This window comes from Triplophysa rosa, linkage group LG17, assembly GCF_024868665.1.
Source record: "Triplophysa rosa linkage group LG17, Trosa_1v2, whole genome shotgun sequence".
NCBI lineage: Eukaryota > Metazoa > Chordata > Actinopteri > Cypriniformes > Nemacheilidae > Triplophysa > Triplophysa rosa.
This window is the reverse complement of record NC_079906.1, coordinates 4,719,429-4,740,776: the sequence shown is the minus strand read 5'-3', so window position 1 is coordinate 4,740,776 and position 21,348 is coordinate 4,719,429. Positions and strand designations below refer to the sequence as shown.

At 37.4% G+C, this 21,348-nt stretch overlaps 1 protein-coding gene across 1 annotated transcript in view; it reads left to right on the top strand.

Annotated features, from left to right (window-relative positions):
* The window catches only part of pdlim2 (PDZ and LIM domain 2 (mystique)), a 69,191-nt gene extending 61,314 nt beyond the window's left edge, over positions 1-7,877 (top strand). Inside the window, exons 8-10 of the mRNA XM_057356933.1 lie at positions 4,173-4,312; positions 6,527-6,632; positions 6,742-7,877. Coding sequence (XP_057212916.1) covers positions 4,173-4,312; positions 6,527-6,632; positions 6,742-6,934 — 439 coding nt within the window. The 3' untranslated portion in view covers positions 6,935-7,877. The remainder of the gene's footprint in view (positions 1-4,172; positions 4,313-6,526; positions 6,633-6,741) is intronic.
* Positions 7,878-21,348: the final 13,471 nt, after the last annotated feature.

Genomic DNA, 21,348 nt, shown 5'->3' with positions numbered 1-21,348 from the left:
GGATAAATTATGGCCATTTAATTTTAAGTTTTTCCCAAATTCGTTTTTTCCTTTGTAATTGTTCCGAGTTCTGTATTTTCAATGTTTTGCTACAAAAACATTTGTCCATAAAAACTGTAGTATACTAGTAATTATAATATAGTAATTATTTCATTATAGTGAAATTCTTGGGTACTATAGTATATTTGACCCTTACTATAGTAAATATTAAAGTATACTATAGTGTTTACTACAGTTTATACATTTACTACAAGTAAATATTTTTTTCATCTGGTTCAAACTAAGCATACATTTATTTTGGCGGGTTGTCACAAAGACGCTTGAGTTTCAGTGTGTTTGACGGTAGCTTCACTCAAACAGGGAAACGCTTGTAAAATAAACTCAGAACAGCGCTGTGGATGAAGTTCATGTACTCGTATAGTGAGATACAGTGAAATCCACTATTGTCACGCTTGTAACATGTTAAACTGTGCAACTCATTCACTCGTATACACGCAGAACAAGCAGAGGACATATTTAAATAGTAAAATCCCGCTTATGTGATTCCTTCCATGTTTTCCCACATCGCACAGATCATAAGGCTCTAGATCAATTGACTCAATGCAGCCGGAAAACAAGTCTTTGTTGCAAAAACGAAATAAAAACGAAAATAAATAGTGGTGCGCCATTCGTTAATCTCACACACGAATAAGCACAATGACGAACGCACTTCACACAAACAAGCAGCTCTGTCTAATGCACATTTAAAACCGTATTGCACGCGTGATACACTATTACATTTATTCTTGGCACAGACCAATTTTTTACATTTATTAATTTGGCAGACGCTTTTATCCAAAACGACTTACAAGTAGGAGAGCATATGAAGAGTTTGGTTCCAAAACGCTATAAATCCATTTTGATTAATTTGAGTAAAAATGTGTTTTCTTTAGGAAAGTGGCAAGATGAAAACCACTATTTTCTGTTTCAAAGTTTCACATAGCGTCTTTATGTTCTAGTAACATAAAATTCAAATCCAGATTTTGATTTTAAAAGATTTATTATAAAAACTGATAATTTTCCCCCCAAAATGCAATAAATCCATTGAATCAATATAAAATATATTTTTCATATTGAAACTGTTGAAAATACACAACAAAGTGAGTTGATCCACATATGACAGCTAGGGCTGTCACGATTATGAAATTTGGCTGACGATTAATTGTCTAATAAATCATTGCGATTATGACGATTAATTGTCTGTTTTAGAGCTTTGACTTTTAATTCTCATAAATTTTTTATTCAGCTTTGAAACAACCATATTGTTCTGAATATAAAGACTATGTTCTTTTTCTTGGTAATACATAGGAAAAAATTGGGTCATCATACTTGAGGTTTAGGCTTTTACCTGTCAATAATACAACCGCCAAATACTTGTAAATTAAGTAAATTGATCAGGAGTGAATTGAAGCCACCATTAAAATGCTATCAGTCATAGAAAAGCTTCTAGTCTGTTTTTTGTCACTTGCAAGACTACAATAAAAGTTTACTTATATGTTAATGAGATTTTGGTAGACTGGTTTTCACACTGAAATAATATTAAATTGTACTGCAGGTTATTTTTATGGTATATGCTTTAGTTTTTTTTAAAGTGATTGTGTTTTGGTTTTACATTTTACAAGTATTACCATGCTTTAGTTACAATATAACAATAAAATATGCAATATGCAGATGCAGATGCACTACAGCTCCCCCTAGTGTCTTCTATAGAGATGTGCAATAATTGCGATGATCTGAAACCATCGCGATGAGGTCAAACAATCGCGATGAGACGATTATTTAATAATCATGACAGCCTCTGAAATCGATACAATACTAATCTTACATACAGGCACTGGACTAAAAATACATTCAATCAATCTTTTTAATGCTATAAATTAGTGCCTCGTCTTAATCTCCTCACGTAAATGATTAGATTTTGATGGTTTACGTTTCTTCCCCACCAGCACAGGTTCATCAATGCCATCAAAATTATTCATTTTTTTTTTGTTTATTTGTTGAACACAAAGTACGAAGTAGATCAGGGAAACTAGGAGCCGACCGTATTCAGAGTGCCGCCATTACTGTTTACAATGCGTGGAATGGTGTGCTGTGATTGGTTGAGCGGATATATCGCATTCTGCAGAGAAGTGAGACGGGCGTATATTGCGGTTTGGAAAGAAAGAGAGAAAACATGACAGAATAACACGGCGGATATCACATTTTGCGTTAAATTAAAAAGTGACTTTTCAATACCGACCTGATACAATACTGATTTTGGCGGAAACTAATTTTTTTTTAAATGGCGTTTATCGCGTTTTGGAACCAAGCTCTTCATATAAACGCTACTAAAATGATTAAAGCTGGAGTAAGCAAAGGAGAGAATGAACAAGATTTTTTTAGACAAAGACAGACAGAATTATTGGTTAGTCAAATAAATAAGGAAAAGGTATGTTTTGAGCATTTTTTTGAATGTTGTGATGGATGCTGCAGTTCGGGTGGAGGCTGGTAGTTCATTCCACCACAGGGGAACCGAATGAGTACAGGTTTTTGCAAGCGATTTGGTGCCCTCGCTGTGATGGAACAACCAAGCGTCGCTGATTTTCAGACCGAAGATGACGGGAGGGGATGTAGACCTGGATCAGTGAGTTAAGATAAATGGGCGAATTTGCTGTTATCGTTCATAAGGCCAGTGTCAGAGATTTAAACTTGATGCGGGCGGCAACTGGCAGCCAGTGAAGTGAAATCAGGAGGGGTGTTACACAGGTTCTTTTAGGCTGATTGAAAACTAGAGGTGCAGCTGCATTCTGGATCATTTGCAAGGGCTTGACTGCATTGGTTGGAAGGCCGGCCAGTAGAGAATTGCAGTAGTCCAGTCTTGATATGACCAGAGCTTGTACTAGCAGCTGAGAGGCATGCTCCTACAGGAACGGCCTGATTTTCCTGATGTTGTAGAGCACATACCTGCAAGTTCGAGAGGTTACTGCGATGTGGGAGGTGAATTTCAGCTGGTCGTCGAACATCACTCCCAGGTTCCTCGCAGACTTGGTGGGTGTTATAGTTGAGGATCCGAGCTGAACAGTAAGGTGGTGTTCAATTGATGGCTGGGCCGGTATAAGTTCTGTCTTGGAGAGGTTGAGTTGTAAGTAATGCTCTTTCATCCAAGAAGAGATGCCCAGAAGGCAGGCAGAGACACAGGCAGAGATGGTGGGGTCACCTGGCTGAAAAGAGAAATAAAGCTGCGTGTCATCTGCATAAAAATGGTATGAGAACCCATGTGCCTTAATTATTGGACCCAGGGAGGTGGTGTACAGTATATAGAAAAGAGGAGAGGAGCAAGAACTGATCCCTGAGGAACTCCAGTTGTCAGCTGGTGAGATCTGGATGTCTCGCCTCTCCAGGATACCTTAAATATCAAATCTTTTAGTAGCACGTGCAACATTTATGTCTCATTGTACAGTCCTGAAGTATTACTTTTTGGAATAATGGTAAACTCATCAAAATTATGAAATTACATAAAAGTAACTGTGGGAACTGTTGTGACGAAAATGAATCCAAAATCAACTGGAAGTTGTTATAGTTTAGCATCTTTAGTATACGCGTACCTTTTCCAACCTTACAGATTCTTTTATTTATATTTTCACGCTGATAAAAAATACACCATGGTTGAGGTGATTTAGTTTGATTTGCAGGTTTTCATTTGAGGTTAAAGCAATATTCCACAGCTTTTTAATGTGACAGTCAGTCCATCTTGTACAACATCACATTGTTGTCAGTGTAAAGGAGATCTATAGTTTAAAGAGCAGCATTTCATTTGTGAAAAGATGTGTTAGTAGTGAGGAGACTTGGGAAGAAAGTTCATTTTTTCTTTTATTACATCATGTCCTAAACAGGCCCGTTTCCAGTCATCTTTCGGTCCCCACTGAGAGTGAAATGCTGCACAAATTCAAAATCACAGCCTATGAAAACCGATTTGATATTTAGAATAGAAATGTGGTGCAGGATTTTGGACCAGTTGGATTTCACTGTAAACAAAGTGATGCTACATAAACAGAATGAGACTGAGAAAATGTTTTTCGTGGTTGTGGAGGAGTGAAAATAAAGTCTCATTATGTCAATCTTGACCCCTTTCTTTCTCTCTCTCTCTCTCTCAGTTCGGACTTTGCCATGCAGCGATTTGACAGAGACTCGGAGGTGTATAAGATGATTCAGGAGAATAAGGAGTCCCGTGCGGCTCCTCGGCAGTCCAACACCTTCAAGATGTTGCAAGAGGTGCTAGAGGCTGATGAGAGAGGTGATACACACCACACATATTTCCTGTCCATTAAAGGTTTGGTGTTTAAAAACAATTCACAATTTTACAAACATAACTGGGAAAACAAAGCAGAGTGATCATTTACAAGGTGAAGCAGAACGTAAACTAACTCAAGAACATAGCCGTGAAGTCTTGAAATTCAGACCAATGTAACATTTTTCTTTTCGAAATGTAAAACCTTAAAGTGATAGTTCACCCAAATATATCATATATAAATCTATGAATATATAAATCGTTATATTAGTAGCCACTAGCCAGACCGATCAACAGACCTGAAGTTAACTTTGTGCTTCTGATAAAACCGTCTATAAACCATTATATCGCCACAAGTGTTGCTTTTGGGTTTAATGGTCTTATCTAAATGACCTTCGGCTGGATCACACAGTGAAACTGTCCCGTGTGTGTAAACACGTGATGTGTTCATATTGGCTGTCAAGAAGAATGTTTCTACAAACAGTCTAATAAGGCCCCAGCCTTTTTAACCCTTTAGAGCCTGAAGGAAAAATGTTGTTTTCACACATTTAGTTTTTTTGACTGTCAAATTCGAACACAATGTCCTGTCATCATGCGCAAGGTATAACTTTTTTCGGAAAACAACTGTCTTTCAATAAAATAAGGTTTTTCACCATTACCGTGTGTTGTTTGTAAATATAATGTAAATAGACACAAAAAAAAAACATAAATACATTTTTACTGATTTTTAAGACATTCTCAAAAAACTAAAGAACGAAAGAATCTAGCACTTCAGACTAGGGTTGGGTATCATTTGGGTTTTTTCCGATACCGGTGCCACATCGATACTTTTAAAACGGTACCGGTGCCTAAATCGACACTTTTAAAAAAGAGCCACAAAACACAAGTGGATGACATTAAAGAACAAAATGTTCATTTAAAAATATTTATTAAATAATAAAAATACACAACAAATTCACAGTTAAAGTGAACGTGAAATGAGCATGTACACTAACATTGCTAGAAAGATGTTATAGTGTTTACTGTTGTTTACCCTCCAGCTACAACTAAATGCTCGCCATATTTGTATTAAATATGGGCAGAAAATGCGTTGAATATATCAACAGATTAAGTCCATTTACAGAGACCGTGCCGATCACAGATCATTCGCGTTCCTTTTAACCATTCTGTAAAATGTGTTGGATTTGTATTATCTGAGGTTTCCGACTCTCGTTCACGTGAATGAGGGTAAATGTCTCAATCGACGGCTCAGTCAGCATTTAAGTGGCACCGAAATGAGGCACTGAAATCTGCGTTTTGATTCAGTCCAGTTACATACTGGATACATAGGTGGGTTTCGGTACCCAACCCTACTTCAGACATGAATAATATACTGTAGTACATGCAAAAAAAGTATTTTTAGTGTCACTCATGTACATAGTTTTCATTCAGGAGCCTTTTTGACCGCAGTTCTCCAGGCGTTTTTTTGCACTTTTCACTCCATTCACTCAAATGTGGTGCTGTCTGAAGCAGTTCCTGTCCAATTGCAAGCAGAGGCACACAAATACACATGCATGCACACACACACAAATACACATGCCCCAACACTTGCGCACAGTCTTAGCCTATTTTACAGACATCACTCATGAGTCAAAATTCATTATCCTTCCACATTTGGATCGACACCCACAGCATATTCCTCTTCGATGTCTGAATATGCAGTCTTTGGGTCAGAGGAGTCTCGCTCACTGTCAGTTTCATGGTCAAAATCATCCCAATCACGTCTAATGTTGTGTATTTCCTCTTCGCCATGTTTTGTTTGTCTATTTTATTACTTTGCTTGCTAAAAAACTCTCCGATCTGTCGCACTCCATAACTCCCAGTTCATGTCTGCCGCTCTCCAAGAAAACTACAGCAGTTGGCTTATGAAACGCAAGTGATTACCATAATACATACTTACACATGCATACATGTTCAAAAAGCTCAATTTGTCAACTTTTAGTAGCAATTCAAATTGTTTTGATCGCACAAATGGTTGAAGAGTTACTGTAAAATGAATACCGCTTGGTAAAATGCGGCGACGACGACACATCCGGTTGAAAAGGGTTAAGGAACAGCTAACCATTTTTTTAAAAAGATGTGCGCACAGGACAAATAGATTTGGTGGTGGAAGGTACATGATGTTACTTCAGTCACTGAAGGTTTTATATCTTTGGACTATTTTGTTTTGTTTATTCACAGAGGCTACCATTCGTTTTCCTGGAAAACTGTCGCCGAGCCCCCCGAGCCCCACAGTTTCTGGGGGGCAAAAATACCACACCTGTGAAAAATGTGGGACCAGTATTGTGTAAGATTCATGTAGTTTTTTTATCAAACGTTTTGTTTAGCTTTTAGGCAAAAGCTGTTCTCATCTGTTTTCATTTATTAAAGTAGATTTTTTTTCTCTTCACTTTCAGCAACCAGGCTGTTAGGATCACAGACGATCGCTACCGTCACCCACAATGCTACACCTGTACAGAGTGCGGCCTCAACCTTAAGATGCGTGGCCACTTCTGGGTGGAAGAGGAAATGTTCTGCGAGAAACATGCTAGAGATAGATACAAGGGCCCGGGCACCAGCCCTCACTCCGTCGTGTCCCCCCGCCACTGAGACGGCCGACCAGCCACCCTCCTGACACGCCTCTGCCGATTGGCTGGGAGAATGATGTCATAGTTGCATTGTACAATGGGGCCAGATAAGACGTTTGGCGTGATGTCACTTGAAGCTTTGGGACCCTGTGCAGTCAAGTCCACTCCTCTGATACTTCGGAGACTATAAGTTTTGATCTTTAGTATTTGAAGTGGAGTTTATATAGGAGTGTGTGCTGTTTATGACAGTCAGCTTATTATAGTCACATTCCTACATCACCTTCCTCTTCCACGTGTTGTATTATGCTTTGAAAACTGCTTATGTTTTACATAGACATTTAACTTTGGTTTATAAAAATAGTCGTTTGCAGAGCCTTTCAATATATAGAGTCCATATGATGAGACGCATTAAGTGAGAATGCACACAGGACTGGTTTCCTAAGTGTATGTGTGAAATAATTTCTTTCATGCGTTTCTGGCTTTTCTCAGCGGCTTCGAACATATGCACTTTTGCTTGAAGGGTTTTATGATTACTTGGAAGTGATTCTTAGTTTGATGTATATGCTGCCCTTCATTAAAAAAATCCACAACAGCTCTCATTCAGAAGCACAGATATTTAGAATGCAGTTTATCTTCCTGTAGCTTTGTATTAAATGAAAGAAATAGAAAGATTTGTGATATGTGTTGTATATATGTTTCACCTTAAACTATATGTAGACGGAGAGGGTTTTGTGTGCACGTTTGTGTGTTCAGGGTTGCATGTTTCACTTGACTGTATTGTATATTTTTGGGCAAGAGAGGTTTGTTCATGCTCTGATGCAGGACAATAAAGTGTCGGAGTGAAATATTTGACGTATTTAAAAATATGAAATGCGTGAGATGAACATGGAATCTTCGTTCTGTGTAGGGTAAGACTCTCTTTACCTTTTCTGTTGCAAATAAACATCTTTATGATTATCAGTAAATATTTAGTGTCTCAAATTAATTTACATGTTTTACGCTTGTTTATCATATTCAGTTAAATAACTGACAATTCCAGGTCAAATGCATTGTGGGATTTCATGCTAGGTGTACAGTATATACTGCAGATGAATGCATTCCGATTATTGCACAAGTAGTGTGTCCTTCTGAACATATTCATTATTCCTAAACATCATAGAGTGATATTATTATTATTCTAGTTGCTGTTTAAGTAACGTTTAAGATCAAGACTGCCTTCAAACTTCAAAACTGAAGTGAATGAGGTTAATTATCAAGGTCCCTCACTTTAATTCAACATGGTTGGCTAGTTTTAACTGGTTCAGCAGGCTGATTTTAGAGAGTTTGGCAAGCTCACACTAGGGCTGTAGTCAAGTCCACCACTGTCGAGTCCAAGACCAGGACTATTCGAGACCGAGTCCAAAGAGGTTCGAGTCCAAGTCAAGACCGAGTCCAATTGAGACAGTCAAGACAGAGACAGAAAAAAATCATGACTACAAGACCACATACTTAACTATTGATAATTTATGTGATGCAAGAGACAGCATATCTTCTATTCTATGATAATCATTTTCATTATTGTTTGTAATGATCAAAAAGCAGATAAATAAGGTCATTTTTGACATTTTATTTTTACTATATAGGTATAGCACTAAAGTCACAAAGCCGAAGTGTAACTGTTTATTACTTTTTTAAGGAACTTTTTTTATCAGCCCTCCTAACAGCAAGGTTGTGCAGCAATGAACAATTTTGTGCGTGCTCGATAGAGGAGCCGCTAGAAGGAGCAGAGGCTGTACGGCACCTCCGTGAAGTTGGCACCCCATATAAATAAATTGTCACCAAAACTATACCATTCGTTTGTGCTGTGTTTGTGCTGATTTGTGCCGCAAAAATGACCGTTTGTGCTGGAATCAGGTACTTTTCTATCAACTAAAACCAGCCTCAGTAAAACCCCTGATGAGTCCAGACATCAGAAAAATATTAATCTATACACAAGTTTTATATTTTAAAAGAAGGAAAAATTATGGATGTGACAAAGCATGCATGTTTTTGAGAGACAACATACTTAACAGTATTTCTGTGAATAAAAATCCACAAACCAGAAGCAATGTTACCAACAAATGGAGAAGTGCTCTGTATAGAACATAAAATCGTTGCTATATTTCAATTTTCATGTGCCATTTATGAGGAATATGGATGTGACAATTCACTTACTCGTATACAAAAAAAAAAATGCTGTAAAAGACTTCACAACCACCAAATACAGACATCTGTCATATCATTATTGTGAATACTATTGGTAAAAACTTCATTTTTTTCATATTAAGGTTGACTTTTGCATAGTCCCGTCTGGGCTGGGACTTACATTTTCATGGAATTGCCCATGCTTGGGAGGAAAGAGTTTTGTTGATGTTCTCTGTGACCACCAGAGGGAGGTAATAATTCATTTTAGCATAGAGGCCACTACTGTTGACCGAACGCTGTACTTTTTTGTTTTCCACTGCACTACTCGAACATAATTTAAAAAAGCAATTAACCTTATAGGAAATAAAGCCTGTTTGACTACAACATTCATCTGTTAATAATAATACGTGCGAGCGTTGACTCGGTAAGCTTTGTACATTTGGTTTATGTTACTTTTTGCATAGCCTCCCATTCTGAGCTTTACATTCTAATTACAACTATGCAACATGAATAGTCATTTTCAATCTTTTATGATAATTTGAATAAAATATCAAAAACATTAATTTTCAATGTTTTATATCACTTTTCAGCATGACTGTAGGCCAGGGACGTGCACAGAAATTTTGATGGGCAGGGGCTCAAGTTCATATTTGTTTACATTTTTTCTGAACAAAATGTTAAATATATTAAAACAACAATTTTTTTAAATCCCTCACACTCATCCAATTGTTTCATTTTTCAACAGACGTCTACAAAATAATCAGTTCACATTAGAATTCACTAATTTTATCACAAGAACAGGCAACAACAAAAGCAACTAAGCAACAATGTGCATGTTTTCTATGCTAAAGTTTCAAGTATATATTTAGAATGAAAGACTGCACAAAGAAAATGACATATTTTGACTAATAATTTGTTTTAATTTAATTGTTTAAACTGTTTAAATTATAATGGTGTTATTGGGACACCAACAATGACATTCACACTAAACTGAAAAAAGGCAGTTGGTGCTAATTAGTTATTTTACAGGGAAAAAACCTGCAAAAATAATTAAAACGCAAAAAATGATTGACAAAATACAAAAATACAGAACCTAATTAATTATTATTATTGCACACACACACACACACACACAGAGAGAGATGGTGGTCTATTTTGCTTTCATGTCTTCTTTTGCTCTAATGGAAGGGAGATTTCCAAAATACACATTAAGGTGTTTGTTTTAAGCCTACTGTACCCTCGTCTGTTTGCTTCTGTAGATTTCTTCTATATTAACCAAAACAAACTATCTGCATATTTAAATACAACATTTAAAGGGAAAAGACACGTAACGGCACTTTCTTTCGAGGAAGAAAAGGGGCCGGGGCTCAACCCCGCAAAAGCCCCCCTCTGCACGTGCCTGCTTAAGATTTTTATTTTAAGAGGCCAACCACAACCTACACTGTAAAAATTAAAGGTACTTTGAGGAACCATTTGGGGTTCTTCACATTGCCACGCCGGCGGAACCCTCAGGGGAAACTCAAGGCACCGCTTCACGAAGGGCGGTTCTCTGAGGAACCCTCAAGGCTTCTTGGGGATCCCTTTTATTAAAATGGTCTGGAACCATCTTGGGTGCTTCAAGGCACCATTTCAGTTTATGTTTATTTGCTATTCACAATATTTTAATAAGCAGAAATACTAAATAAAATACAACAGTTTATTGATAAACAACAACAATTTACATTGAATAAATATTTACAGAATGGTCAATATTGAACATTACCATTCTAAATTCATGAAATCACATGTATAATTAATATTGTGTTGGTGATATTGTTATAAATGAAAAGTCTTTATCTTAACAAAACTAACCAAATAATTTTCCTTAATTTTAAATATACTGTACATACAGAAATATTTCAGGTACTTTGTACAAATGTACAATTGTAAAAAAGTCCAGCAAAAAAGTAGTCTCTCATAGCAAGTCCTACACCCATGGTAAAGTTGTAATTTGCCAAAAAGCAAATCCTTGCGAGCTAGAGAAAACAATGCTATTCTCTCCAAATGGGTTTCCTGCTATTACCAGGTGGTGTGAGGATCCATGTAGTCAAAGTCAAAATTATTTCTATAGTACATTTCACAATTTTGCATTGCTAAAGTAGATATGTATTTATGGCAAAAAGAGAACAGGAGCTGCGCCTGTTGGCCTAACTGTGCGTTCAGACCGCCGCCGTCGAGAGCGTCAAAGTGGCCGGAAGTCATTCATTTTCAATGTGAGCCAGCTGCGAGGAGCAGCGCGGCGCATCTTGGCCGTTGAGGGCGTCAAGGAGAGTTGAAATCAGGTCAACTTTATGGTAATGAGATATGACGCGGTTCGTCGGCAACCAATCGGAATGTAGAAGTCCATCGCTTGAGATGATTCCAGAGAAATTAGACCTGTAAACTTTGGTTCCGACCACATTAGTTCCCAAGCAAAATGGAGGAGTTGATAATTGCTGTATCGGGTTTCCCAATCCTATACGACGCATCCCTGTTTGCGTACAGGGACATAAAAAAAAGTGATGCGTGTCTGCACCAAGGTGTCGGAGATTGTTTGTGTTCCTGGTGAGTTGCTGATGATGTGCATTAACATTATACATTTTCTATAAATAAGCGGGAATTTCATGCTAACTTTAGCGCCAGAGCAAGGCTAGTAAATGTCTCCTATAATGTTGAAATTAGACTAGCACTTAACCATGAACACAAAAGCCACACCACACAAATGGCTTTTAATTGGTTTATTTCGTTAGCAAACGTGTAACTACAATAAAGTTCTTTCCACCGATCAATTTCTTGTGGTCAGTCTGCACAAGATCAACAAGCTTATTGGCTTGCGGCCCCTTTAAATACAAGATAAGATTTTGAACTATGTCAGCGCGCCCAAGACTCTTTCTACAGTGTTGTTGGCAGGGCGGCCAGAGCAATTTTTGACGCTCTCGACGGCGGCGGTCTGAACGCACAGTTAGGTGTCCCAGGCAGTGCAAGGATGAGCATCAGGGTGGGCTGGGTCTGTTGGCCTTGGGTTTCCCTGGGAATAAGACATGGAGACCAAAAAGAGGGATTTAGATAACGTCTCATAAAACATTACATTTAATCATTTAGCACATCACAAATTGCTTTACAAATGTAACAATAAACAAAATATTACAAAGCCTGGAAGTCACTGTTTTGGTCTATGGTTAAGGAGTACAATAGGCTATTTATAGCAACAACTGTAATAATCCACTTTATTCAGATTTTCCATTGTCAATGAGTATTTTTACATGTGCAAATATAACAAATAACATAATAATGAAAAATCACAATAAATATAATACTTACATTTTTTTGCTGCTCAACTGGAAAATACTGAAAATTCTGAGTTAAAAGGATAAAAACAGAACTGAATTAATATGTAAAAATTGGGAATTGTCTTCAGAAATGTACATTTATGTAAAAATAATTTTCCAAGAATAAGAATTGTGTTAACTGCTAAATCATATGTTTTATCCCTCAAAAACAAACCAAACAAAACATGTTTCTTTGTTAACAAAGGAAGTTTGTCAAATTTTGGAAATAACCAGTAATGCAAATCCTCCCAAAAAGCATGAGCAAACTTACAGTCAAAAAAGAGATGTTCGGTTGTTTCAATTTCATCAACACAAAATGAGTTACAGTCTACTGTAGTACCAAATCGACATCTTAAAAATTCTCTAGAAGGATAGATACCACGAATGATTTTAAAATTGACTTCCTTTACCTTAGGTGGAATTGGATATTTAAGATATTTAGTTCTCATTTTTTTTATTTTCATCGTTTGAAAAAAACTGAAAAAAATATTTTTTTTGAAGAACAAGGATACTGCTCTTTAACAAAAGCTTTACGGATTATTGTATTGGGTAAGTTTAAAGTGTTGATCGCAATTCCATTAACCAAAAGCTTTGGAAAACAAGGGATTACATTACTTTGAGACATACTGTTTGACATCTGGATTATCGACTGAGGGACTGCTCTGACAATGTTGTCCTATTGTTTTCGATCATGTTGAATTTGGAACAGAAATTCTCATACCAAATTATACATCCAGTATTATCCAATATGTGAAGCACAGACCATATTCCTTTGTCCCACCAGTTTTTGTAAAATAAAGATTTATTTCTAAGAGTTACATATCTGCAGTTCAATAAAGGGATATTATGGGGACTAAAATTATGTTTGTAGATCAATTTCCATCTGTAACATCTGTTGATGAAAAAGTGAAAATTTAAAAGGGAGTTTTTTAAGGTCATAATCACACCCAATTTCCTAAAAATTTGGGAAGGTATATGAAACCAAAAGCTGTTTTCTTTTTTTTTGAAAAGATGTTACCCAGTTTATTTTAATAGTTCCATTAATACAGTCAATATCAATGGCTTTTAAACCACCTTCCTCGTATTCTTTGATCATATTTCCTTTTCTAATGTAGTGCATTTTCCTTTTCCAAATATAATTAAAATTGGCCTGGTTTATAGCTTTTATGGCATTCTTGGGAAGTGAAATTGAGTAAGCTGGGTAAATAAATTTAGAAATGCACTCCATGTTTGTAAGAAAAATTTGTCCAATAATGGAGATATCTCTTTGAGACCACAGATTCATGTCATGGCTCTGCTTCCTTAGTCATGTTTTTCTTGGTCCTGTAGCAGAGCCATGACAAAGTCTTTGGTTATGTGTGGAGAGAAACATATTATTGTCCGTTTGACAATAATATACGTTCTCTCCAGTGTCTTGTCATTGGCCCCATCCCTCTTGTTTCCTCGTTATCTTTCCCTGAGTGTTTAATGTCTCACACCTGCCCCATGTCGTTATCCCTCGTTTGTGTTTCCTATAAATACCCTCTTGTTTCTTTGTCTTGTGCTCGTGCATTGTATGTGTTTGGTGCCTGTACTGTGTGTTNTTTTGCATTTTTAGATTTTTAAAAAATATTGTTCTGTACAATTTATAAGCTTTTGTGCCCGTGGGGACCTCTCACACACACACACACACATTATGGCATGCCATTCAGGAAATTAAAGTATTTATAATATGATTGGTTTTATACAGGTATATGGAATAAAACTTGAATGACAATTGAATGAAAGTATGAATATGTGGAATGAAAATATAATATATTGAATGAAAGTATGAATATATGGATTGAAACTGATGTCATCATGTGTTTTTATTTGTGATTGTTCAGATGTTGAACAACGAGTGAGTCTGCGCGTAATCTAGTATCAGCAATTTTAAGTAATAACGAATTAATAAACACGCTGGCGAATGCTGGCAACCGGACTCAATACGCTATTTCATTGCGGTAGCCATTTCAAAGTAATCAAATTGAAAAGGTTGTTGTTCTGATAACAAGGAAATAAATCGTTTTACTTTATTACAGTTTTTCTCAGTCGCTTTGAAGCATTTCTCAGATCAGAAATGAAATTCTCAAAACTAGTTATTCAACCTTCACACATCATCTTGTCACTTGTGCACATCAGAAAAGTAGTTTCTTATTATTTTGAACAAGTTGCAATTGCTTTAGTACATTCATGCAATTCATTCATGTCATAATCTGTCAGGCATATTTAGTTTTCTTACACGTACAGGGTTATTGATCCAAACTGTGACTAGATTTACTTTGCTCACAGGTTGCTTTCTGTTAGAATCTCAGATCCTTCATTCATACAACACACACGCACACACACACACACACACACACACACACACACACACACACACACTGTACAGAGATTTTCCACAAGGATCTCGTCTCTGATGAGGAGAGGGCTCTGTTTCAAGATGATTTACAAAAGCATGTGGTCATTTCGGATATCGTTGCATTTGACTGCTGCGTTGCAAGAGTAAGACATCCCAAAGCCAAAGGGGAGTAGAAAATATGTAGTTTGATTCCTCAAACAGCACTGCATACAGTTCTGCCTGAGGGGTCTCTCCTAGGTTGATCTTTTTTTTGCAATTTTTCCCATTGTGCTGTAAAATAATGTTGCATTTTCTTCATCACAGTTACTTTTTTCCAGCTTGATGTGTAATTTGTTGACGGACCAACAGAACAAGTGTAAAGTGAATCCTGTTCAATCTTTTGCTATCAGTGTCGCACATACAGTTACGTATAACTTTGTACTATTGAAAGTGAAATAAGTCAGTCTTGTGCATTATCAATGAGTGTCATTACGAACTGAAGCCATAATTTACATCCGAAAATGCTAAAAAAAAGAATAAATAAAGCACCCGTTATATTGACAACATGGCTAAACATTTTGACTGTCTTGTTCACGAACAATGACACAAGGACTTGCCATTTTCATGGGACTGACATGTTCACTGATGTAAAAATGTCATTTTGAGAGATGATCTAAGGATTTTGAACAAGTTACGCGTTTGCAGGAAATCCATGATGTTGTGCAGTTTGTACAAATTGTTCTGAGAAATGCACATATTATTTAGCTAATTTTAAGAATGATTCGAGAAATGCTAAAGCGACTGAGAAAAACTTGTAAGTAAATTGAACAAGGATTTATTTATTTTTAATTTTTCAAAACACTTCAAGTTAATTGAAATTGTTAAAAATAATCATTATACATTACTCAAAGTAAAAATGTGTTTCAGGAACTTGAAATATTGAAGTGGTAAGTAGAACTTTTTCCTATAAAATTAAGTTTAAATTACTTGATCTGTTTGATTATTTGGAGCATTTTGGGTTTGTGAGACATACAGGTATTTTTAGCCAAGTTTTATTTTGTAGATACGTATATAGTATATGTATACATAATTATCAGCCAGTCCAACCTTGTAGTTTCTTATCTTTACCAATGTAAAATTTTGGATGTTTGAGAGCTATTCATAAGTATTCATATTGCAAACAGAAATTATTTTTCTGTAAGACTATCTAAACATCCTTCAAGCGAAGTAAATATACTTCAGAACTGTGTAAGATTAAGACTGTCTCAATTGACGTTTTTTTTTCAGTTCTTCCCATTGGCAAATAGTTTTTTAATGTAAAATAAGCTTTTAAAACAAGACAATTGCCAAAGAAGTTAAAGAGAAGTCTCTTTATGCCATGTGTTTGCAGCTGAATGATCCTCCCAGTTTTTTTGTGTGAGATGGAACTCAATCAATGAAGGTGATGCTGAAAACATTTTGCCGCTGGTTGCCATGGCACCGTGCCTTCTGTCTTAAGCTGACATGAAAATCAATGAAAAAAGTTGCTTCTCTCGCTCTCTTGTACCTGACAGCGCATCATATTATGGCCTCTATAAATAGTTGTTTTCATTTACTGCCGGCGAGATGAAGAAATGAATCAAAAAAGTATGCCGCCAACTCTTCAATCCAGTACTGCGGTCGGCATTCTCCAGCATTTATCACAGCAGATGCCAATATGAAGAGATTTCAACGAATCCCTCTTTGTCACGCGTCCCATAATGCTGAATTATACCTGACATATGTTACGTCCTTGCATCTACATCCCGGAATCCCCTTTTATTCAACAGCTCGGCCAGTTTTTTGCATCAATTTCCCCACCCTCCTTTTATATATATTTCCCCATCTTTCCCCCGCGTTAATAGCCTTTAACATAGTACAGTGCTGCCCTGGTAACAAAGAGAGGCTTCCTTAGCCATTAATCACGATGACAAGTTCTTTGTTGTCATTTAGCAGCTGTGCGCAGAGGAACATTAGTCTTCTATTCTGGCCCGCGGTGCCGAGTCGGTCCTCGCCGGTCTGCGCTGCTCCCCTTTTCATGAGAAATCGGAAACTGGAGGGTCCAACCCCTGCTCGCTTATCAGCTGCTAATTGAACTCCCAGCTGTTAAGAAAATGGTCCCTGTGTGTATTTTCAGCCATGTTTTGGCAGATATTGCAGCCCGGAGTGAACTTGGGAATGTCTGCCAGAGCTGTAGTTTCTAAAGGTTAATCATTTGTTTTTGATGAAGGATGATGGCAAACTTTACGTCACGTGAAACCGTATTCTCAGGTGGGATTTTAAATGACCGGCCCTCTGGGAATTCCCTGCGTGTCAATGTCTTGCTTCAAGCGGAATGTGAACTTCATTTTTTTGCTCTGGGATTGTTTCGGCCTGCTTGCGTAAACCTCTCTGCAGTGTTAACTATAACTATAACTGTAGGCAATGTGAAATTATGACTAGCCTAATGCAAGTAAACACTGCTTTTGACCTACCGGATAGTATATTACATTGGAAGAATTCCTAATCAGTGTTTTATTTTTGTCTTATTTCATAGATAGATAGATATACAGATAGATAGACTGACTGACAGATAGACAATATTTACAAGGACAGACAGACAGTTCCATTTCGAAGGGCTCATCCCTATGCCCTAAGGCCTTGAAGAGTTAAAGGGTGTAGGGGACCAAACAACTGTTTCTTGAAATGCCCTTCTGCGTCATCATCCCGTGCCCATAAGGAGGCGGCATCACCATGCAAAGAATCTGCGCAAAGAATCATGGGAGCCATCAGTTGTACCCTTCGAAATCCTTCATTCTGAAGGGCCCTTTAAAATGGCCAGTTATGAGCACTTCGGTTTGGAACGACCCTTCAGTATGGCGGCCATGATTGTTGTCACTCTGAAATGCTAGATAGATATATGGAGAGAGCGAGAGAGAGAGAGAGAGAGAGAGAGATGTATGCTTTAGAGATGTTATTCTAAGTCCGCATGCTTTTTGTCATAAGGTGATCGGTCTGCGCAGAGCTGGAAAAAGTTCAACACACATACTAATGAAAGCGCACATGGCACATGCCTTGACTCTGAGACATTGGGCCAACAGCGCCACAGTACTGTGGAGGGCGAGACTGCACAATAAACTGCAGTTTGTTTGAATGGAAAGCACAACAACGTTTACATTTTCAAAAGATTTCAGTGACTTAGGATCTACTTATAGAATAAAAATGTTTATTTATAATATATTAATATAATTAATGATATAATACAAATAAAAAATATAAAATAATCAAAAAGCTTGCTGAAATTTTTCTAAATAACATTTAGCCTTTTCTAATCATGTGCATGATTTTAAATTGTGTTCACTTAGCAGGGGCCAAAAACCAAACTTTGGACTATTCTTATTCTCACAAAACATCAACATGATCAGACACTAAAATCCCTATTTCATGCAGAATTTTTGGGGGTTCCTCTAGATACTGTCTTGTACAAGAGAGATTCTCCAGGAACCACTTACAAGTTTACAGATCTTACAAGAACCATTTTTTAGAATTTGAGTTCCTTCAATAACCCGCAAAGCACTTTGAGGTCCCAGTGTAGTGAAAGTGTCACGGTCCCACCGTCTTGTTTATGAAATTCTAGTCGTGTGGTGGGATCGGGGCAGAGTCCTTAGGTTATGTGTGGAGAGAAACATATTGTTGTCCGTTTGACAATAATATACGTTCTCTCCAGTGTCTTGTCATTGGCCCCATTCCTCTCGTTTCCTTGTCATCTTCCCCTGAGTGTTTAATTACCCACACCTGCCCCGTGTCANGAAGAGAGAGAGAGAGAGAGAGAGAGAAGAGAGCGAGAGAGAGAAGAGAGAGAGAGAGAGAGAGAGAGAAGAGAGAGAGAGAGCGAGAGAGAGAGAGAGAGAGAGAGAGAGAGACAGAGAGAGACAGAGAGAGACAGAGAGAGAGCGATAGGTAGACAGAAAATAAATAGACAGGCAAGATAGATAGACAAGACAGATAGACAATATTGATAGGCAGACAGACATACAAGATAAGACATACAGATCATTTAATTCCCAGGAAGACGGGTATTTTGCCAGATTTGCACCTCCCATCGTCATGTGTAGCAATAAGTTCACTTTGAATCTTAGCTGTAGGCGACTTGTGTTTTAAAAAGCAAGTTTCTAGCGAGTTTAGCTGAACTCTGATTGACCGCCAACTATCTCAACACCCAAAAGAGCCGCGCTCTAATTGGCTGTGAAAAGACGCTTAGCTCTCCAGATTTTCTCCCGGCCCACCACAAACCCAAACACGAAATGAAATAGCCCGTAACAGGCATGAAGAAACAGAAGCGCTTCAGCGATGTATAAACATGACTCATTTCAGAGCTGTTGTTGTTGTCGTGTAGAATAGGGCCGGTGCGGTATTAGCATCACTGCTTGTCGTCGTGCCAAACGCCCGGAGTCGATGGGTTTCTCTGGAGCTCAGCGCCTCCAGTTGAACTCTAGCTCACCTCACCTCGCCTCCCTCAACCACTGCGACTGCCCCCGGCTCGCTTACAGGCCTGCTCTGAAAGTGACAAAAAGCCTCGACTGTGTAGTGACGGGCCTGGTTCTGTCTCGCTCCTCGTCCACCCCCGTTCGCTACCCACTGTTTCCCTCGCAAGAGCGGGAGGCATAAATGTGTGCGTGTTTGAAGATGGCGAGAGAATGAGAAAGTCAGAGTGTCTCTGTCAAGCTCAGCAGAAATCCCTCCCTAATGAAGTCTTTCCTGTCACCTATAGAGTCTGTTTACTTTGTACTCCCTTTATTTTGCATAATATATGTGCATATGGGCTTGTTTGAGCGTGAATTGGCTCCAGCCATATGTGACTGAGATAACAAGATCCACAAATTAATGAATCCGGTATAAACATATACTGTAGCAGACACCAGAAAATGTAATACAGCACATTAGTGAACATGACTTTCAATTCTAATCAATAAATAAATGTATGATCCTAAATATTATTACGGGCAGATTCAGTCCTGGCTGTTTTTATTCCCTCATTAGTGTTGTTTGCTTATATTTGTGGTTAGGGAGTTGAACAAAGAACAAAACCGTAAGTATTAGTGAAACCTGCCTCACGTTGTTTGTGTCCATAAATGACACCTCAATTCATTTTTAATGTCATTGGCTTGTTTACCAAATGCAAGAAGCAACTTCTTTTTAATAAGAATAAACAAAACTCACACACACAGATAGGTAAAGTAACCTGCAGTTTTATGTTTCAAACAGAGATGGTGATAGAGAGCCAAAACTTACAGCTTTAGAAAAATGTACAAATCTTAAGATCTAAAAAGTTGTGTCTGTTTTGTGTGACGGAGTCATTTCTCTCAGACAACAGAAACATGACTTCTCATCTGTTTAATTATCGTGAGTCATCACAGAAGAGTTGTCTTATTTTATTTCCTCTCATTTTCTTTTAAAAGACACAATCAATAAAGAATCACCACAGATAACCTTGCATGCCTGAATGTTGAACTTGCTGCTATACAGTGTTCTGAACGTCCAAACCTGAATACACACCAGCTTATGGGGACTCATGTCACTGTGGGGACCAAAATTGAGGTCCCCGTGTGCAAAAAAGCGTTAAAATCGTATAGAACGATATTTTTTGAAAACGTAAAAAAGTTTTCTATGATCTTTAGGTTTAGGGGTAAGGGATAAAATATACATTTTGTACAGTATAATATCATTACGCCTATATGGACTGTCCCCACAGAGATAATAAACCAGACATGTGTGTGTGTTTACCTGTGTTATTTGTGTGTTTAACTTTTGACTTTAACTGTGGGTGTGCGTTTACCTGTATTTGTGTGTGTGTTTGTATGTGTTTACCTAGCCTATACTGTATGTGTGTTTGTGTTTTTAGCTGGGTTTGTGTGTGTACGTGTGCGTGTGTGCAACAATATTTTGGGGACAAATTCGTAACAAAACATGATGAAAACCTGAAAAACCTTTTGGGTACAACTTAATTTGTAAAAACACAACAAAAATATATTTGAAAAAAAAGGTTTTTAATTGTAATTAATGTTCAAATCGATATAACCAAAGTCTATGAGCAGTCCTAACAGTGATCCTTGCCTTACCAAAACCATGTATTCTCCAATGAGTGTGACACATGGTGATAAAGCCATTAAAGAAGGTAAAAAAATGTGCAGAAAAATAATTAGCTCGGTCTTCTTTAACCTCGATGAATGAATAGAAAGCCTAAGTGTCGCCTCAATGTCATTAATCATAATTAGAAAGGAGTTTAGTGCTCATAATTCAAAGCAAAACGTCACTTTCAGCGCTGATGAAGTGATAATTAACCTCTAATGATAAACTCTCTCTCCAGGTGTATAACCTTTATGATGACAAACAGAAGGGATATGCTGGACGTCTAGGCACTAAATTAGTGGTACTGTGAAATGATCTTTGCCACACAACACCAATTTACACTTGATCTGAAAACATTTACCAGCCATAAAACTGCATTATCTTTTTATGAAAGCATCAAATGTGTGTTGGCTGTGAAACAGGTCTCATTTTGTTGCTCAT